Source organism: Chiloscyllium plagiosum, chromosome 12 (genome assembly GCF_004010195.1).
Source record: "Chiloscyllium plagiosum isolate BGI_BamShark_2017 chromosome 12, ASM401019v2, whole genome shotgun sequence".
NCBI classification, from domain to species: domain Eukaryota; kingdom Metazoa; phylum Chordata; class Chondrichthyes; order Orectolobiformes; family Hemiscylliidae; genus Chiloscyllium; species Chiloscyllium plagiosum.
Genome location: NC_057721.1, coordinates 69,858,199 through 69,875,544, shown reverse-complemented (window position 1 = coordinate 69,875,544; position 17,346 = coordinate 69,858,199). Strand labels below are relative to the sequence as shown.

General features: G+C 42.5%; 1 protein-coding gene across 1 annotated transcript in view; it reads right to left on the bottom strand.

Annotated features, from left to right (window-relative positions):
• Nucleotides 1-8,952: 8,952 nt before the first annotated feature.
• bace2 (beta-secretase 2) overlaps nt 8,953-17,346 on the bottom strand; it is a 79,218-nt gene continuing 70,824 nt past the window's right edge. Inside the window, exon 9 of the mRNA XM_043701365.1 lies at nt 8,953-11,529. Coding sequence (XP_043557300.1) covers nt 11,288-11,529 — 242 coding nt within the window. The 3' untranslated portion in view covers nt 8,953-11,287. The remainder of the gene's footprint in view (nt 11,530-17,346) is intronic.

The window sequence follows — 17,346 nt, the reverse complement described above, 5'->3', positions numbered from 1 at the left end:
AAGTCAGGCTCACTGGTCTATAATTACCAGGATTGTCTCTACTTGAACAGCGGAACCACATTTGCTATCCTCCAGTCTTCTGGCACTATTCCTGTAGACAATGACAATTTAAAGATCAATGCCAAAGCCAACACTTTACCAACAACTGAAGTCAGGCTCACTGGTCTATAATTACCAGGATGGTCTCTTCTTGAACAGGGGAACCACATTTGCTATCCTCCAGTCTTCTGGCACTATTCCTGTAGACAATGACAATTTAAAGATCAATGCCAAAGGCTTGGCAATCTCCTCCCTGGCTTCCCAGAGGATCCTAGGATAAATCCCATCTTGCCCAGGGGACTATCTATTTTCACACTCTGAAGGATTTCTAATACCTCCTCCTTGTGAAACGCCATCACACCTAGTCTAGTAGCCCGTATCTCAGTAATCTCCTCGACAACATTGTCATTTTCTAGTGTGAATACAGTTGAAAAATATTCATTTAGTGCTTCCCCTATCTCCTCTGACTCCACACACAACTTCCCACTACTATCCTTGATTGGCCCTAATCTTAATCTCATCATTCTTTTATTGCTTAAATACCTATAGAAAGCCTTAGGGTTTACCCTGATCCTATCCACCAACAACTTCTCATGTCTCCTCCTGGCTCTTCTGAGCTCTCTTTTTAGGTCTTTCCTGACTTCCTTGTAACCCTCAAGCGCCCTAACTGTGTTTTCACATTTTGTCCTAACATAAGCCTTCTTCTTCCTCTTGACCAGAGATTCCCCTTCCTTCGTAAACCACAGCTCCCGCACTCTACAGCTTCCTCCCTGCCTGACAGGTACATACTTATCTGGGACACACAGTAGCGTTTCCTTGAATAAGCTCCACATTTCTTATGTGCTTATCCCCCGCAGTTTCCTTCTCCATCCTATGCTTCCTAAATCTTGCCTAATCGCATTGTAATTGCCTTTCCCCCAGCTGTAACTCTACCTAGTGGTATACACCTGTTCCTTTCTATCACTAAAGTAAACATAACAGAATTGTGATCGCTATCACCAAAGTGCTCACCTACCTCCAAGTCTAACAGCTGGCTGGGCTCATTACCCAGTACCAAATCTAATGTGGCTTCGCCCCTTGTTGGCCTGTCTACATACTGTATCAGGAAGCCCTCCTGCACACACTGGATAAAAACTGACCCATCTATAGTACTCATACTATAGTGTTTCCAGTCAATATTTGCAAAGTTGAAGTGCCCCACGACACCTACCCTGTCTCTCTCACTCACAAAGAATCATCTTTGCTATCCTTTCCGCTACATCTCTGGAACTATTTGGAGGCCTATAGAAAACTCCCAACAGGGTGACCTCTCCTTTCCTGTTTCTAACTTCAGCCCTACACTAGCCCACTATCCTCCATATGCTTATCCAATGCCCGCTTAAATGCCCATAATGGGGGAGAGTCCACCACTGCTACTGGCAGGGCATTCCATGAACTCACGACTCGCTGAGTAAAGAACCTACCCCTCACATCTGTCCTATACCTAGCCCCCCACTTAATTTAAAGCTATGCCCCCTTGTAATAGCTGACTCCATACGTGGAAAAAGATTCTCACTGTCGACCCTTTCTCAACCCCTAATCATCTTGTACACCTCTATCAAGTCACCCCTAAACCTTCTTTTCTCCAATGAAAACAACCCCAAGTGCCTCAGCCTTTCCTCATACGATCTTTCTACCATACTACCTTTTCCTTTCCACGTGAGGAGTTCTTTTCTCCCCAATTCCGATACCTCATGGATTGAAATTCATTTTGGAAGGCAAACTTTGATTAATGGATCAACTCATAATCATCAGCTATTCCAGCTGCTAATCTTACCAGTTAAACTTTCTGTTGTTCCACATGAGTTCTCACTACCCCAGGAAGGGAATCTTTCGACTCCTGTCTAAGTCACAACTTCATAAGTTCAAATTCTCTCTCTCTCTTTCTTCCTTTCTTCTCTCTCTCTTTTCTTTTTGTTCTGCTAACGCGATTTGTTATTTTTCTCTTTCCTCGGCAAAGGCCTTCCTCTCCTTTTCTTTTGCCTCTCACTCAAGTTGCTTCATTTTCAATTGAATTTTAGCCATCTCTAAAGATTCTGATGGCATTTCCAGCAAATTTAAATGCTCAGCTATTGATGCAATTATCTCTCCTTTTTTCATGGAAGGAGGCAGCACCAACTCCAGTTTGTCTGCCAATTCCAGCAGCTCGGCCTTAATCACCTTTCGTAAAATCCCCAAAGTAACTTCTTCCACCCACAGAAAACTCTTGTCTGAAAGAGCCATTGCTATCCCAAACCAACTGAAATCAACACCCAGCACAAAAGATACTAACACCCAACACTCGCTGCCTTTGAGACCAACAACCCTAATCCCAATTTGGAATCTGGACCAAATCCTGCAAATAGCCCCCAGTCTGTTATGAACTAGGCCATACCCCCTCAAAGCATTGCAAGAAAGTAGCTCAAACCCTAACTTTTCTAGTTATTTTATGCAGGTGTATAGTGGATATTCCAGGATGGATATAGCTGGTCATAACCATTTGGTTTTATATAAAACAGAATTTATTTACAGAGTACTGGATGAAACACAAACAAAAGACAACAGAGTGTAGAATAACAACCTATCTGAAAACCCAACAGACTATCCCAACTTAATGGTACTGTTCCAAATGGCTGCAACAATCCCCATAAACACTCCCTTAGCAAACACAGGGTTACACATAAGGTCTTGCAGGAGAGAGAGATGGCAGAGAGATTCAGCATGGAACACCTTCTTCCATGTAGCTGTTTCTCTGGATTCCCAGCCAACAGCTGACCCTGTAGCTCTGAACAGACTGACTGCTAAAACCAAACCAAACCAGAGAAAAGCTGAGCTGGGAGAACTGGCCGCTCCCCTTGAGTGTTTTTTTTTAGAAGCTTAGAAACTTCTTCAAGTAGTTAATGCAGACATTTTGCAATCTGAGTCTTTATAACCCCTGTTAAAAAAAAAAGCCAACATAACCTTGTTAAATGAGCAGCATTGTCACACCACATATTCTTGAGTTTCAGATGATCTTTTGGAAAGATCAGAACTTGGGCTGGAGTGGCCAAATCATTCAAATCAGTTCTCCTAAATAAAAACGGTTCATAGGCAAGGAAACATACCTTTCTAAGAGTAAACTGTCAATAATTAATTCCACATACACTTTCACTTACTTTATTTTATTTAATTATGCCCAAGGTGAATTATTCCCACTTGGTGTTGTGAAAGTTTTTCCCTTTCACTATTCTTTTACTCTAAGTAGGACATCTCACTAATTACCGTTAAACTGATTCAGGAATCCTTGAGAAACTATACTGTCCAGCTTAAAAATGTGAATGTTCTTTCTTAGAACAAATCCATACAATCGTCTCAAAAGAAAATGACTAGATTATGCTTGACTCCCAAATTCAAATACCTCAAATGATAGACTTGAGGGTTTCTCTATGTACAGCCTCAGCTGTGTTGCTGGTCTGATAGGTTTTGGTATTGGTCGATTAATTTCCTCTCAAACAACCTTTCCCCTTTTTATTATTAATAAATTAAAGGAATCTGGATGCTTGTTTTAAATTAAAATTTAAAACATGTTTGTTTCCTTAATACTTGTGTAAATTTCCCATTGATTGCTTGAACTAACACCTTGTATCAATTTAAAAAAAAAAATCAACACCTATTTCAGAAACAATTCTGTCCAGGCTCAGTGGTTTTTAAAGTTCACACCATTTTCCAACTTTGACCCCTTTCTCAAATCAATTTTGGATCTTTGATGCTTCTAAGCAACATCCCGTTTTCGCAAAGATTTGACCTGATAGTGGTATTATCGCTGGACTGTTAATCCAGAGACCCAGGCCATGTTCTGCGGACCTGGGTTTGAATCCCACCACGCCAGATGGTGGAATTTAAATTCAATAAAAATCTGGAATTCAGAATCTAACGATGACCATGAATCTATTACTGATTGTTGAAAAACACCCGTCTGGTTCACTAGTATACTTAAGGGAAGGAAACTGCTGTCCCTACCTGGTCTGGCCTACGTGTGACTCCAGACCCACAACAAAGTAGTTGACGCTTAACTACCCTCTGGACTATTACGGATAGGGAATAAATGCTGCCTGGCCGGTGAAGTCCTCATCCTGAGAAGAATAAAGGGAAAAAAAATACACTCCAATTTTTCACTGGGGGCCCCTATAGCCTCATGGGGGAATAGGGACATGTGCAGATTTAAAACCTGGGCTGGGAGGGATGAGCATTTGTGTTCTCCACACTTGGTCCTGAGTTTTCTGGTCGTGGTGGCCAGAACACCATATCTCTAATTGTGTCTGAGGGTTTCTCACTCACTCCTCCTGTCTCAGTCCTAGCTCTGTCTTGGGTGCCATTGTACTTGAGCTTCACTTTGTTGGCGAGGCAAAGTGGGAATGTGAGCAAATTCAACAATGCTCTCATACCAGCTGGAGTCACCGATGTTATCCCAAGGAAGTTCAAGTTCACCTGGGGTCTTCTCCAAGAAAACGGGCGCTACTTCGTCTGCTCTTTGTGGATTTCTGCCTAACCCTTTCTTTCTTTGTGGTGATTCCATCTGAATTCATCTTGATGGGAAGGATCCTCGGACTGAATGGTATTCAGACTTACAGTGAGTCTTTCGTGGAGTCTGGTCAGTGGTTCTGGATAATGATTGTGAGGGAGTTGACTTACATTAATTGCTGAAGGCCTCCACTACCAATGACATAGACTACAGAGGAACCTTGATTATCCAAACTAGATGGGCGGGCACTATTTCATTTGGATAATTGCTTATTCAATTAATCGATTCCATACCTTTCTTCAGGGCCTCAGGAGTTTTCTATTAAGTCTGCTCCCCGTTCAAGAGACTAGGCAGCATGCCTCGTGTGAGACCCTGCCCCCTGCCTGTGCCCAAACCCCACCCACTCCCACCCATCCCAATCCCATCTAACACCGCCTCCTGCCTGCCCACAAAACCACCAACACATCACCCCACACCTGCCCACAAAACCTCATCCAACACTGCCTCCCTGCCCCCAATACCCCATTCAACACCGCACAACGCCAGTCCGCCCCCACCCACCGTCTGACCGCTGTCTGCGCCTCTGCCTCCGGCCGCCCTCCTCTCCCTCTCCGGGGCAGCCGGACTTGACACCAACAGTAAGAGTGCTGCTACCTTTCTGGGGTAAGTCCTCAAATAGCATGCGCGCACGCGCGCACACACAACTTTTTAACTGCAACCTTTTGACAAGTTCCATCTCTGCCCTGTATGGGACAATATTAGAGAGAATATCTGGGGAAAGGGGATTTAGGGTTCACCCCTATGTAAAACTTTAGAGAAAGTGTGGGGGGAGAGAGAGAGGGCAGGAGGTCAGTCATTTGGAGACGGTGCCTGGGCTCTCATCTATGCCCAGGACTGTTCTCAGCCGAGATTGTTTTGAACTGGTGTGAACAAAAGATGTGATCAGGATCAAAACAGCTCTTTAATGTAATGTTTCTATTGGGACTCGAGATCTCCTTCGGATAATCCGATATTCCAATAATTGAGGTTCCCCTGCATTGACCCCCCACAACCACTGTATTGGTGTGCACATAGAACATTATAGTGCAGCACAGGCCCTTCAGCCCTCAATGTTGCGCTGACCTGTGAAACCAATCTGAAGCCCTATCCTACTCTATTCCATTTTCATCCATATGTCTTTCTAATGACCATTTAAATACACTTAAAGTTGGTGAGTCTACTACTGTTGCAGTGAGTGCATCCCACGACCATACTACTCTGAGTAAAGAAACTACCTCTGACATCTGTCCTATATCTATCACCCCTCAATTAAAAGCTATCTCCCCTTGTGGTAGCCATCACCATCCGAGGAAAAAGGCTCCACCCTATCTACCCCTCTGATTATTTTATATGTCTCAATGAAGTCACATCTCATCCTTCTTTTGTCTAACACATACAGCCTCAAGTCCCTCAGCATTTCCACATAAGACCTTCCCTCCAAACCAGGCAATATCCTAGAAAATCTCCTCTGAACCTTTTCCAAATCTTCCACATCCTTCCTATAATGTGGTGACCAGAACTGTACACAATACTCCAAGTGTGGCTGCACCAGAGTTTTGTACAACTGCAACATGACCTCATGACTGCAAAACTCAATCCCTCTACCAACAAAAACTAACAGACCGTATGCCTTCTTAACGACTCTATCAACTTGGGTGACAACTTTCAGGGATCTATGTACATGAACAGTGAGATCTCTCTGCTCATCCATGCTATCAAGAATCTCACCATTAGCCCAGTACTCTTTATTGCTGCTGTTCCTTCCAAAGTGAATCACCTGAATTTTCCGCATTAAACTCTATTTGCCACTTCTCAGCCCAGGTCTGCAGCTTACCTATGTCCCTCTGTAACCTGCAACATCCTTCGGCACTGTCCACAACTCCACAGACCTTAGCGTCATCCGCAAATTTACTAATCCATCCTTCTACACCCGCATCTAGGTCATTTATAAAACTGACAAACAGCAGTGGCCCCAAAACAGATCCTTGCATTACACCACTAGTAACTGAACTCCAGGATGAACGTTTCCCATCAACCACCACCCTTCATCTTCTTTCAACTAGCCAATTTCTGATCCAAACTACTAAAACACCCTCAATCCTATGCCTCCATATTTTGTGCAATAGGGAACCTTATCAAACGCCTTACTGAAATCCATCACCTGCTTTACCCTCATCCACCTGTTTGGTCACCATCTCAAAGAACTCAATAGAGATTTGCAAGGCACGAACTACCCTTCACAAAACCACGTTGACTATCCCTAATCAACGTATTCTTCTCTGGATGATTATAAATCCTCCCTCTCATAATCTGTTCCAACACTTTACCCACAACCGAAATAAGGCTATAATTACCAGGGTTGTCTCTACTCCCCTTGACAACATTTGTTACTCTTCAGTCTTCTGGCACTATTCCTGTAAACAATGACGGCATAAAGATCAATGGCAAAGGCTCGGCAATCTCCCCCCTGGCTTCCCAGAAAATTCTAAGATAAATCCCATCCGGCCAGGGGACTTACCTATTTCACACTTCCCAGAATTGCTAACACCTTGTGAACCTCAATCCCGTCTTGTCTAGTAGCCCATATCTCAGTATACTCCTCGGCCACATTGTCTTTTTCAAGTGCAAATCCTTGAAAATATATTCATTTAGCACTTCTCCTATCTCCTCGGACTCCACGCACAACTTCCCACAACTGTCCTTGATTAGCACAAACATTTTTCTAGTTATTCTTATATTCCTGATATATCTATCGGTTTTCCTTGATCCGATCTGCCAACGACTTTTCATGTTCCCTCCTGGCTCTTCTTAGCTCTTTCTTTAGGTCTTTCCTGACTAACTTGTAACTCTCAAGCACCTTAACTAAGCCTTCTTCTTCCTATTGGCAAGAGATTCATCTTCTTTAGTAAACCACAGCTCCCTCACTCTACCACTTCCTCCCAGCTTGTTAGGTACACACTTATCAAGGACACGCAGTAGATGTTCCTTGAATAAGCTCTATATTTCATATGTGCCCATCCCTTGCAGCTTCCTTCCCCATCCTATGCATCCTAAATCTTGTCTAATCGCATTGCAATTGCCTTTCCACCGGCTGTAACTCTTGCCATGCGGTATATACCTATCCACTTCCATCGCTAAAGTGAACATAACCAAATTGTGGTCACTATCACCAAAGTGCTCACCTACCTTCAAATCTAACACCTGGGCAGGTTCATTGCCCAGTATCAAATCCAATGTGCCCTTGACCTGTCTACATGCTGTGGCCAGGAAACCCTCCTGCACACATTGGACAAAAACGGACCCATGTAAAGTACTCAAAACTGTAGTATTTCCAGTCAATTTATGGAAAGTTAAAGTCCCCCATAACAACTACCCTGTTACTCTTGCTCCTAAATGGAATAATCTTTGCTATGCTTTCCTCCACATCTCTGGAACTATTCGGAGGCCTAGTTAGGCGGATGACTATGCTAAATTATTTAGGGATGTGCAGGCTAAATGGATTAGCTATGGGAAATGAAAATGTGTTGCTGGAAAAGCGGTCAGGCAGCATTCAAGGAACAGGAGAATCGACGTTTCGGGCATAAGCCCTTCTTCAGGGCTCCTCCTGAAGAAGGGCTTATGCCCGAAACGTCAATTCTACTGTTCCTTGGATGCTGCCTGACCTGCTGCGCTTTTCCAGCAACACATTTTCAGCTCTCATCTCCAGCATCTGCAGTCCCCACTTTCTCCTCCTAGCTATGGGAAATGCAGGGTTGCAGGAATGGGATGGGTTGCTGTGGACTCAACAGACTGGATGGCCTGTTTGAACACTGCAGAGTCTAATTATAACTACACAGTAATTCTCAACCAGTCTGTAATTTCCTGCAAATTTATTCATCCATATCCTTCTCATTTATTGGTGATCTGCAGACTGCCGAGCAATAGAATCCCATCTTTTGTTCTGTTGCTCGAGCCAAAGAGATTCTATCCAGGATTCCTCTGGCAGAATCATCAGTTTAACATCTCAGCTGAAAAACAGCACCACTGGCAATGTAGAACTCCCAATTACTGCACTTAGACTCTTGATGACCGAGACTACATCATCCTTATTGATTAGTAGAACAGAAACTACAATTTATCTATCTTTTTTAAAAGAGAAAGACAAGAGTTCTTGTATTAACAGTTTTCCACTTATTTGCACACTCAAAGCTACAAACACAATGACTTTTAAAAAGTCTATTGTGGGCAATGATGTTCCTCAGATGATCAAAACTTTCTGCTGATAAGTATTTATTTTAAAAGAAACAATTATGCTTTCCTTCTTCTGAAATCTACCTTAAACTGCAGGTGAAAAAAAAAATCAGTTTGCACATTATAGATTTTGCTTTCCTTTGAATGCATATTTTATTTTTAAGATTTACAAACCCCAAGGGTTTTATTCATAACTTAATTACTATTCTGTTAAAGTGACTGACTTGCTTTTCAGAAAATCCCAAGACACTTGTGCGGTAGCAGACAGAAAATTAAAAGATACATAAGATATAATAATAATCTTTGGAAAATCTCAGAGGTGGATGCCTTGGTTGACAAAATGCTTCATCGTTAAGTTTGATGTTATCACATAATATCGCACATTAAAAAGCAAAAACCTCTTTTAAGCATCAAAAGCTTTTTATAGTGTCAATCTCTTCAAATGTTATTTCACATTTCACAAACATGTCAATTCTTTTGGAAGGTGATGGGGTGCAGTGGGAATTCCTGCTCAGGACATTTTCAAAACTAAAATGCACGCTTGATTTTATGCTTGGTTTGAGTGTTTTAATTTTCAGTAAATGAGAACTGAAGACCCAGCCAAAGCTGTTAGGTTGCAAGCGTCCATTTATTAGCAACCTACACGAAATGAGTTGCAAAAATCTCAATTAATGTGGCCGACAGGGTCACTATCTGGCAAACAAGTATATCCGAGTGGTGTGTGCCCACCCGAGGGAAGAATAGGATCCAGTTGAACGCTGATCTGGGTATTTGATCATAGCTTGGGGTAATCTTTGTTCAATATGGGAAGTTTACAACATTCTGCAACTTTACTTTCAAAGATTCTCAGGTGAAAGGATTGATAGTGTCAGTGCGTTCATATGATAAAGAGAAGTACTTCACTTAATATTCATCTCAGAAACTTACTGTCAATTTTACCATCACATCCTCTTGCAGGCTAGGTGGGGAGGGTGCAGTCAGGCTGATGACAGAATCTTCAATGCCAGACAAGCGCAGCTAGCCCACAAGTGGTCCCTGTTCTCTTACACGGCAAATAAAATTCACCGTCTTGTGTGAGATAAGCAGCCCCTGTTTTGATGTGATCATAGACAGTTGGATAGAATCAATAGGGAGTCCACTGGTAGGGGTTGGGGAAGGGTGAAATCACGAGTAACTAAGCAGTGGTATTGAACTGTGTCCAATATTATCATAAGGAAATGTCACCCTCACCTAACCTCTGTGAAGTGCAAACAAAGTCACGTCTCTGTCATTCTGCATCCTGAAATGAGGAGTTATGACAGACTGTGGGTATGCCTGGAAGACGATAGGTGCCACTAGTTCTTACTACTTAACGATAAGACGCCGTACATCAGCAGTGTCAGGAGGCCAGGACTGTTTGCGCAAACCAGATAATAAATCCTTTAGCCTCAACTATAATCAAATGTGCAGAGTTTGGCAAGTCAAAGAATAGGTCGGGCGATCTCATAGAAAAGGGTGAGGAAAATAGACATGGTTGTTCTTATCTACAGGAACAGGTGTAGCTGTTGCAACGTATGAGGCTGCAACTTCACTTGCTTACTACAGATGGCAGCAGGACACAAGTTACTCAGACGACAATGCCAGCAGCAGCACTGGATTGTTGCATAAGAATGATGTGTAAGGTGAAACTGGGAAAATACAACAGCAATGCAAAGCACAGGGCATTTCCAGGAATATTCCTGACAATCCCACCCACTAGAACTGGTAATCAAAGAAACCTGCAAACTGTAATTTGTGGTGTAGTTTATAAGAGTGCAGTGTTTCAAAATTCAAAATAATGGTTTAACACATCCATCGACAGTAAGCGCAACAATAATCTCCAAATAAAGAAAGCAAAAAGAAAATATTCTATTGAATTGTCCTGCGACCCCAAAATGTAACCATGAGAGATGGCTGTACACTTATTGACATCTTCTAGCTTCCTATCTGACTTAACGAGTCTTTGGTTGAGAGATGCTGGTGCAGAGAAATTCAGAGAGGTCTTTTTGTTTAGATCTTGTTCCCCTTGTGGTATTATAAAACTCTGTCCACATCACAGTTTGAAAATGTACTCAAAGTCAAGGCCCATTCATAATTTCAGTGGATGGGAAACCTTCCAATCATCCGAGTATTCAATCTACACAAAATGCCTGGTTTCAAATCATTTCTAACTATACTTTTGAATTTTACAGAATGATTGGATAACTAATAGATATTAGTGTACAGTATGCTCTGCTGCATATCAGGATTGGGGGGGCAATTAAGTAGAATGCACATTCTGTATAACATGAGTTGAATGTTCAGTTCTCAACTGCCACAACATTAGTCACCATTATTTACTTTTTAAATAATCAAACTTGCTCCAAAAGGCACCAGGCTACACGGGTACCATCAAATAGTGCAAACAGCCCGATAATCGTTCCACGCGTGACATGCATGGCTTTATTTCCAACGGTGCCTAATTAACGATGAATCATCAGTGAGACCATTGCCATTTCGATGGCTGCAAGGAAAAATCAGCAAGATGACTGACACCAGGAGGGCAATGCCAGAGAGTGTAATCAGAGCATAGGAGATGATCCAGAGTGCAGGCTGAGTCCTTGGCCTTTTGCTGATACAGTTGCTTGAAATATCTGCTGCTGAGAATGGACCAGCGATCTCAGAGACTGGAGAACCATCAATGACTGTTGATAGACATAAAACACATCTAGTTTAGATTCATGTCTTTCGACTAGATGAGGTATTTTTGTTTTGGTAAGAGCAATACCAACCAATTCATTTCCCCCCCCGATTGATTATATTGATGCTTCACTATATGAGCCGTGTTAACCAAGGCTAACAAGCCAATACTCTGCACAGATTCTCTCGACGCCTTCGACTGGTAGTAACGTAAGTTTTACAAAAAGTACAGTGAGAAAGAGAGGACTGCAGATGCTGGGGATCGGAGTCAAAAGGTGTGGTGCTGGAAAAGCACAGAGGAGCAGGAGAGTTGATGCTTCGAGCATAAGCTCTTCAGCAGGAATTCCTGATGAACAGCTTATGCTCAAAATGTTAATTCTCCTGCTCTTCTGAAGCTGGCTGATCAGCAGTGCTTTTCCAGCATGACACTTTTTGACTATTTACGAAAATACAGCAGAACTATGCTTTAGTGGAAATGGCATTTAAAAAAAGGCACATAATAGGACCAAGAAATGAATGGCAGCAACTCGTTTTGATTCCCTGGTCATCAGGAGCATCATTCCTCCATTTACTCTGGCTGGTCCTGATGGAATTTTCTAAACTCCAATGAATATAAGTCTGAATTGACTCAATGGGAATCAGTTTGATCATGAAAGAATAAGAGCAGCCCACACTGCTCAGAGTTTTGGATGACTTGAGAGTATTTCCCGTCTGTGCCCCACACAAATTAAAAAAAGACCCATCACCAAAGAGGGAGAGAAGCTTTGACAGACAAGTTAGGGCTCCAGCTCTTTACAATAATGTGTTAATGATTTAGAAAAGGGAACTGATTGTAATACCTTCAAGTTTGCAGACAAAACAGAGCGGCATAGGAGGGTGAGCTGAGAGACAGATGCTGAGATGCATCAGTACAATTTGGACAAGTTGAACAAGTAGGAAAATGCATGGTGGATGAAAAATGATGTGGATAAAAGCGAGATTATCCACTCTGGCAGCAAAAACAGGAAGGCAGATTGTCTGAGTGGTGATAGGTTGAGAGAAGGGGAGGTGCAACAAGAACAGGTTGCTCAGTGAAAGTAAGCATGCAGGTTCAGCAGATGGTGAAGAAGGCAAATGGTATGTTAGCCTTCAGAGGGAGAGGATTCAAGTACAGGAGCAGGGATGTCTTGCTGCAATTATTCATACCCTTAGTAAGACCACAGCTGGAGTATTGTGCACAGTTTTGGTGTCCTTAGCCAAGGATGGATGTTCTGACCATGGAGGCAGTACAACAAAGGTTTATTAGACTGATTCCTGCGATGACAGGGCTGATGTATGAAATCAGAGCGGATTGGTTATATTCACTGGAGCTTCCAAAGGGTAAATGCAGCAAGTATGTTTTCAAATGACCAAAGAGGCCAGAACCAGATATCACAGTTAAAGGATATGGTTAGGTAATTCAGGACTGAGATGAGGAGAAATTTCTTCTGCCAGACAGAAGTACACCTATGGAATTCTCTGCCACAGAAAGCAATTCAGACCAAAACATAATGTTTTCAAGAAGGAGTTAGATATAGTTCTCAGGGCTAAAGGGATTAAATGGATTAAAGGGTTTGAGGAGCAAAGCAGGAACAGGGTACTGAGTTGGAAGATCAGCTATGGTCACGTGGAATGGTGTAGCAGGCTTCAAGGGCTGAATTGGCCTACTCCTATTTTCTATGTTTCTACTCAGTTAGCACAAGAAGATTTGTCTTTCTTCTCTCAATACACAAGGGAAAGAGAAGTCTAAAGGCCCACAAAGCTCAACTGACTGTATTTTCCAAATGTGCTAACTACTATGTTTGGTACTAAATGCATCACTTTTCCCTCAGTTTATTCAATTTGGCTGGCATTGATTGATCAGTCATGGTCAATTCACAGGATATCTGAAATATGGCAAGACTTAATCTCAATAAAAAAATCTTTTCCCTTGGAGAGAATGCAAATGTGCTTGAATATATACATTTATATTCTACAATTCGAAAGGAAAACTTACTGATGAATGCAGTTTCTACTGTTACAAATTCATATTACACACCCAACACAATTACAGTGAGCATTCTCTCCACTTCTATCTTTATTCAGAACACTGCTCTTAATTGTTGGATTTTGCGGCTTATTTTTGCATTTTAACACAATGGATTATTCACAGCTGAATGTCATGATCAAGGGACGTTTTCTCTGGTGGAGAAGACCAGATCTCACTTAGTACACACAGATAAGGTTAAAGGCTAACTCTCAGGTGAAAAATCATGACTGACTCATTATCAAAACTGAAGCATTGTGGTTACAGACAATAGGTGCAGGAGTAGGCCACTCTGCCCTTCGAGCCAGCACCACCATTCATTATGATCATGGCTGATCATCCTCAATCAGTATCCTGTTCCTGCCTTATCCCCATAACCCTTGATTCCACTATCCTTAAGAGCCACAACTCTTTCTTGAAAGTATCCAGAGACTTGGCCTGAACAGCCTTCTGGCACAGAGCACTCCATACACCCACCACTCTCCGGGTGAAGAAGTTTCTTCTCAATTCTGTTCTCAGTGGCCTAGCCCGTATTTTTAAGCTGTGTTCTCTGGTTCGGGACTCAACCATCAGCAGGAACATGCTTCCTGCCTCCAGAGTGTCCAAACCTTTAATAATCTTATACGTCTCAATCAGATCCCCTCTCAGCCTTCTAAACTCAAGCACATACAAGCCCAGTCGCTCCAATGTTTCAGCGTAAGATAGTTCCGCCATTCCAGGAATTGACCTCGTGAACCTACGCTGCACTCCCTCAATAGCCAGAATGTCTTTCCTCAGATTTGGAGACCAAAACTGCGCACAATATTCCAGGTGCAGTCTCACCAGGTCCCTGTACAGCTGCAGAAGGACCTCTTTGCTTCTATACTCAATTCCTCTTGTAATGAAGGCCAGCATGCTATTAGCTTTCTTCACTGCCTGCTGTCCCTGCATGCTTGCTTTCATTGACTGATGTACAAGAAAAGCTAGATCTCGTTGTACTGCCCCTTTACCTAACTTGACTCCATTTAGGTAGTAATCTGCCTTCCTGTTCTTGCCACCAAAGTGGATAACAATACATTTATCCACATTAAACTGCATCTGCCATGCATCCGTCCACTCATCTAGCTGTCCAGGTCACCTTGTATTCTCCTAACATCCTCCTCACATTTCACCCTACCACGCAGCTTTGTGTCATCAGCAAATTTGCTAATATTACTTTTAATACCTTCATCCATATCATTAATGTACATTGTAAAAAGCTGCGGTCCAGGCACTGATCCTTGCGGCACACCACTGGTCACTGCCTGCCATTCTGAAAAGGAGCCGTTTATCACTACTCTTTGTTTCCTATCAGCCAACCAACTTTCAATCCATGACAGTATTTTGCCCCTAATACCATGCGCCCTAATTTTGCTCACTAACCTCCTACGGGGGACTTTATCAAAGGCTTTCTGAAAGTCCAGATATACTACATCCACTGAATCTCCCTTGTCCATCTTCAGAGTTACATCCTCAAAAAATTCCAGAAGATTAGTCAAGCATGATTTCCCCTTTATGTTCCCAGACTAGTAATCCAGAGGACTGGACTAAATATCCACTTCCATAGTTGGGGAATTTTAATTCAGTTTATTAATTAGATCTGGATTAAAAAGCTTGTATGCACAATGGTGGCCAGGAAAAGGGATCTTGTATCACAATGACAGCGTCCCTACCTCAGGTCCAATATCATAGAATCCCTACAGTGCAAAAGGCGGCCATTAGGTCCATCGAGTCCACACCGCCCTTCAGAAAAACATCCCACCCAGACCCACCCTCCAACTCTAACCCTATAACCTTGCATTTACCATACAATTCCACCTAACCTGCACATCTTTGGACTGTGGGAGGAAACCAGAGCACCCGGAGGAAATCTGGCGCTGAGAAGCAGAAGTGCTCATCACTGGGCTACCATGCTGCCCAGGAGGTCTGGATTCAAGTCCTACTTCAGGACAGCCAATGAGGGATGTCATAACATGACCAGTCTGGTGAACAGGAAATGACAGACTTACTTAACCACTGATTAAGTAATGTCCTTTAGGGAACTAAATCTGTTATCTTTATCTGGTCTCTTCTACAAGCGAGTTGATACCCACAGCAAAGTGGCTGACTCCTAACTTCGCTCTGTGATGGCCTAGCACAACTAGATGTTTGGTTCAGAATTCTTGAAGTTCTATGACACTTCAACGCTTAACAACATGCTAACTGCAGGGCGAAAGAGCATGTGATCACAGACCCTGCAGCTTTTCCAGTTTCGGAGCCTATTGGCTACATTGTCATGACTTTAAAATACCAAATTAAATAAATTTGACAATTCTGCTCGCTGTGAAATTTCATTTTTTCCCATTAAGCACATTCAATTGTAATAAAATTGGTATGACGTACATATATACAAAACAGTAATTGGCAAACAATTTTACAAAACATCCTGCAACAGTGAGTACAGTGTGTTCTTTCTTTGTTATATAACTTTGGAGATAAGTCTCTTGATTAACCTTAAAATATAAGCCATAGCTATTAATTTAACCTGGGGCAGTGTTTGTAGAAGAATAAGATAGTGGTATTTTCTGGGTCTGTGATTGTGAAAGAGCAAAAATGGCCTTTGCAGTGATATGTACTTCTTGTCAGATGTGGGAGTTTAAAGATAGTTTAAGGGTTACCGCAGATTATATCTGCCATAAATGCTGTTGGATGCAAATCTTATCAGATCGAGTGGATCGGTTGGAGAGACAGATAGAAGCGATGAGGAATTTACAACAGTAACAGTATGTGATGGATGGCAGTTATAGGAAGGGGAGGAAAGTCACAGATACAGTCACATAGATGGGTTAACTCCAGGAAGGGTAAAAGAAGTAGGCATCTAGTCTTTTGTGGATATACCCATTTCAAACATGCTGTTTTGGAAAATGTAGGGGGTGATGGATTCTCAGGGGAACGTAGAACAAACAGCCAAGTTTCTGGTATTGAGACTGGCTCTAATGCAACGAGGGGTACGTCAGCTTCAGAGGGATCAATTATGTTAGGGGATTATGTAGTCAGAGGTACAGACAGACGTTTCTGTGGACAGCAGAGAAAAAGCAGAATGGTGTGTTGTTTCCCTGGTGCCAGGATCAAGGATGTCTCAGAGAGGGTGCAGAATGTTCTCACGGGGGAGAGGGGCCAGCAGATCATTGTCCACACTGGAAGCAACGACATAGGAAGGGAAAAGGTTGAGATTCTGATGGGAGATTACAGAGAGTTAGACAGAAATTAAAAGGAGGTCCTCAAGGGTAGTAATATCTGGATTACTCCCAGTGTTACGAGCTAGTGAGGGCAGGTATAGGAGGATAGTGCAGATGAATGCATGGCTGAGGAGCTGGTGTATGGGAGAAGGATTCACATTTTTGGATCATTGGAATCTCTTTTGGGGTAGAAGTGATCTGTACAAGAAGGATGTTTTGCACCTAAATTGGAAGGGGACTAATATACTGGCAGGGAAATTTGCTAGAGCTGCTGGAGAGGATTTAAGCTAGTAAGGCAGGGGGTGGGACCCAGGGAGATAGTGAGGAAAGAGATCGATCTAAGACGGGTACAGCTGAGAACAGACGTGAGTCAAACAGTCAGGGCAGGCAGGGACAAGGTTAAACTTAATAAATTAAACTGCATTTATTTCAATGTAAGGGGCCTAACAGGGAAGGCAGATGAACTCAGGGCATGGTTAGCAACATGGGACTGGGATATCATAGCAATTATGGAAACATGGCTCAGGGATGGGCAGGATACA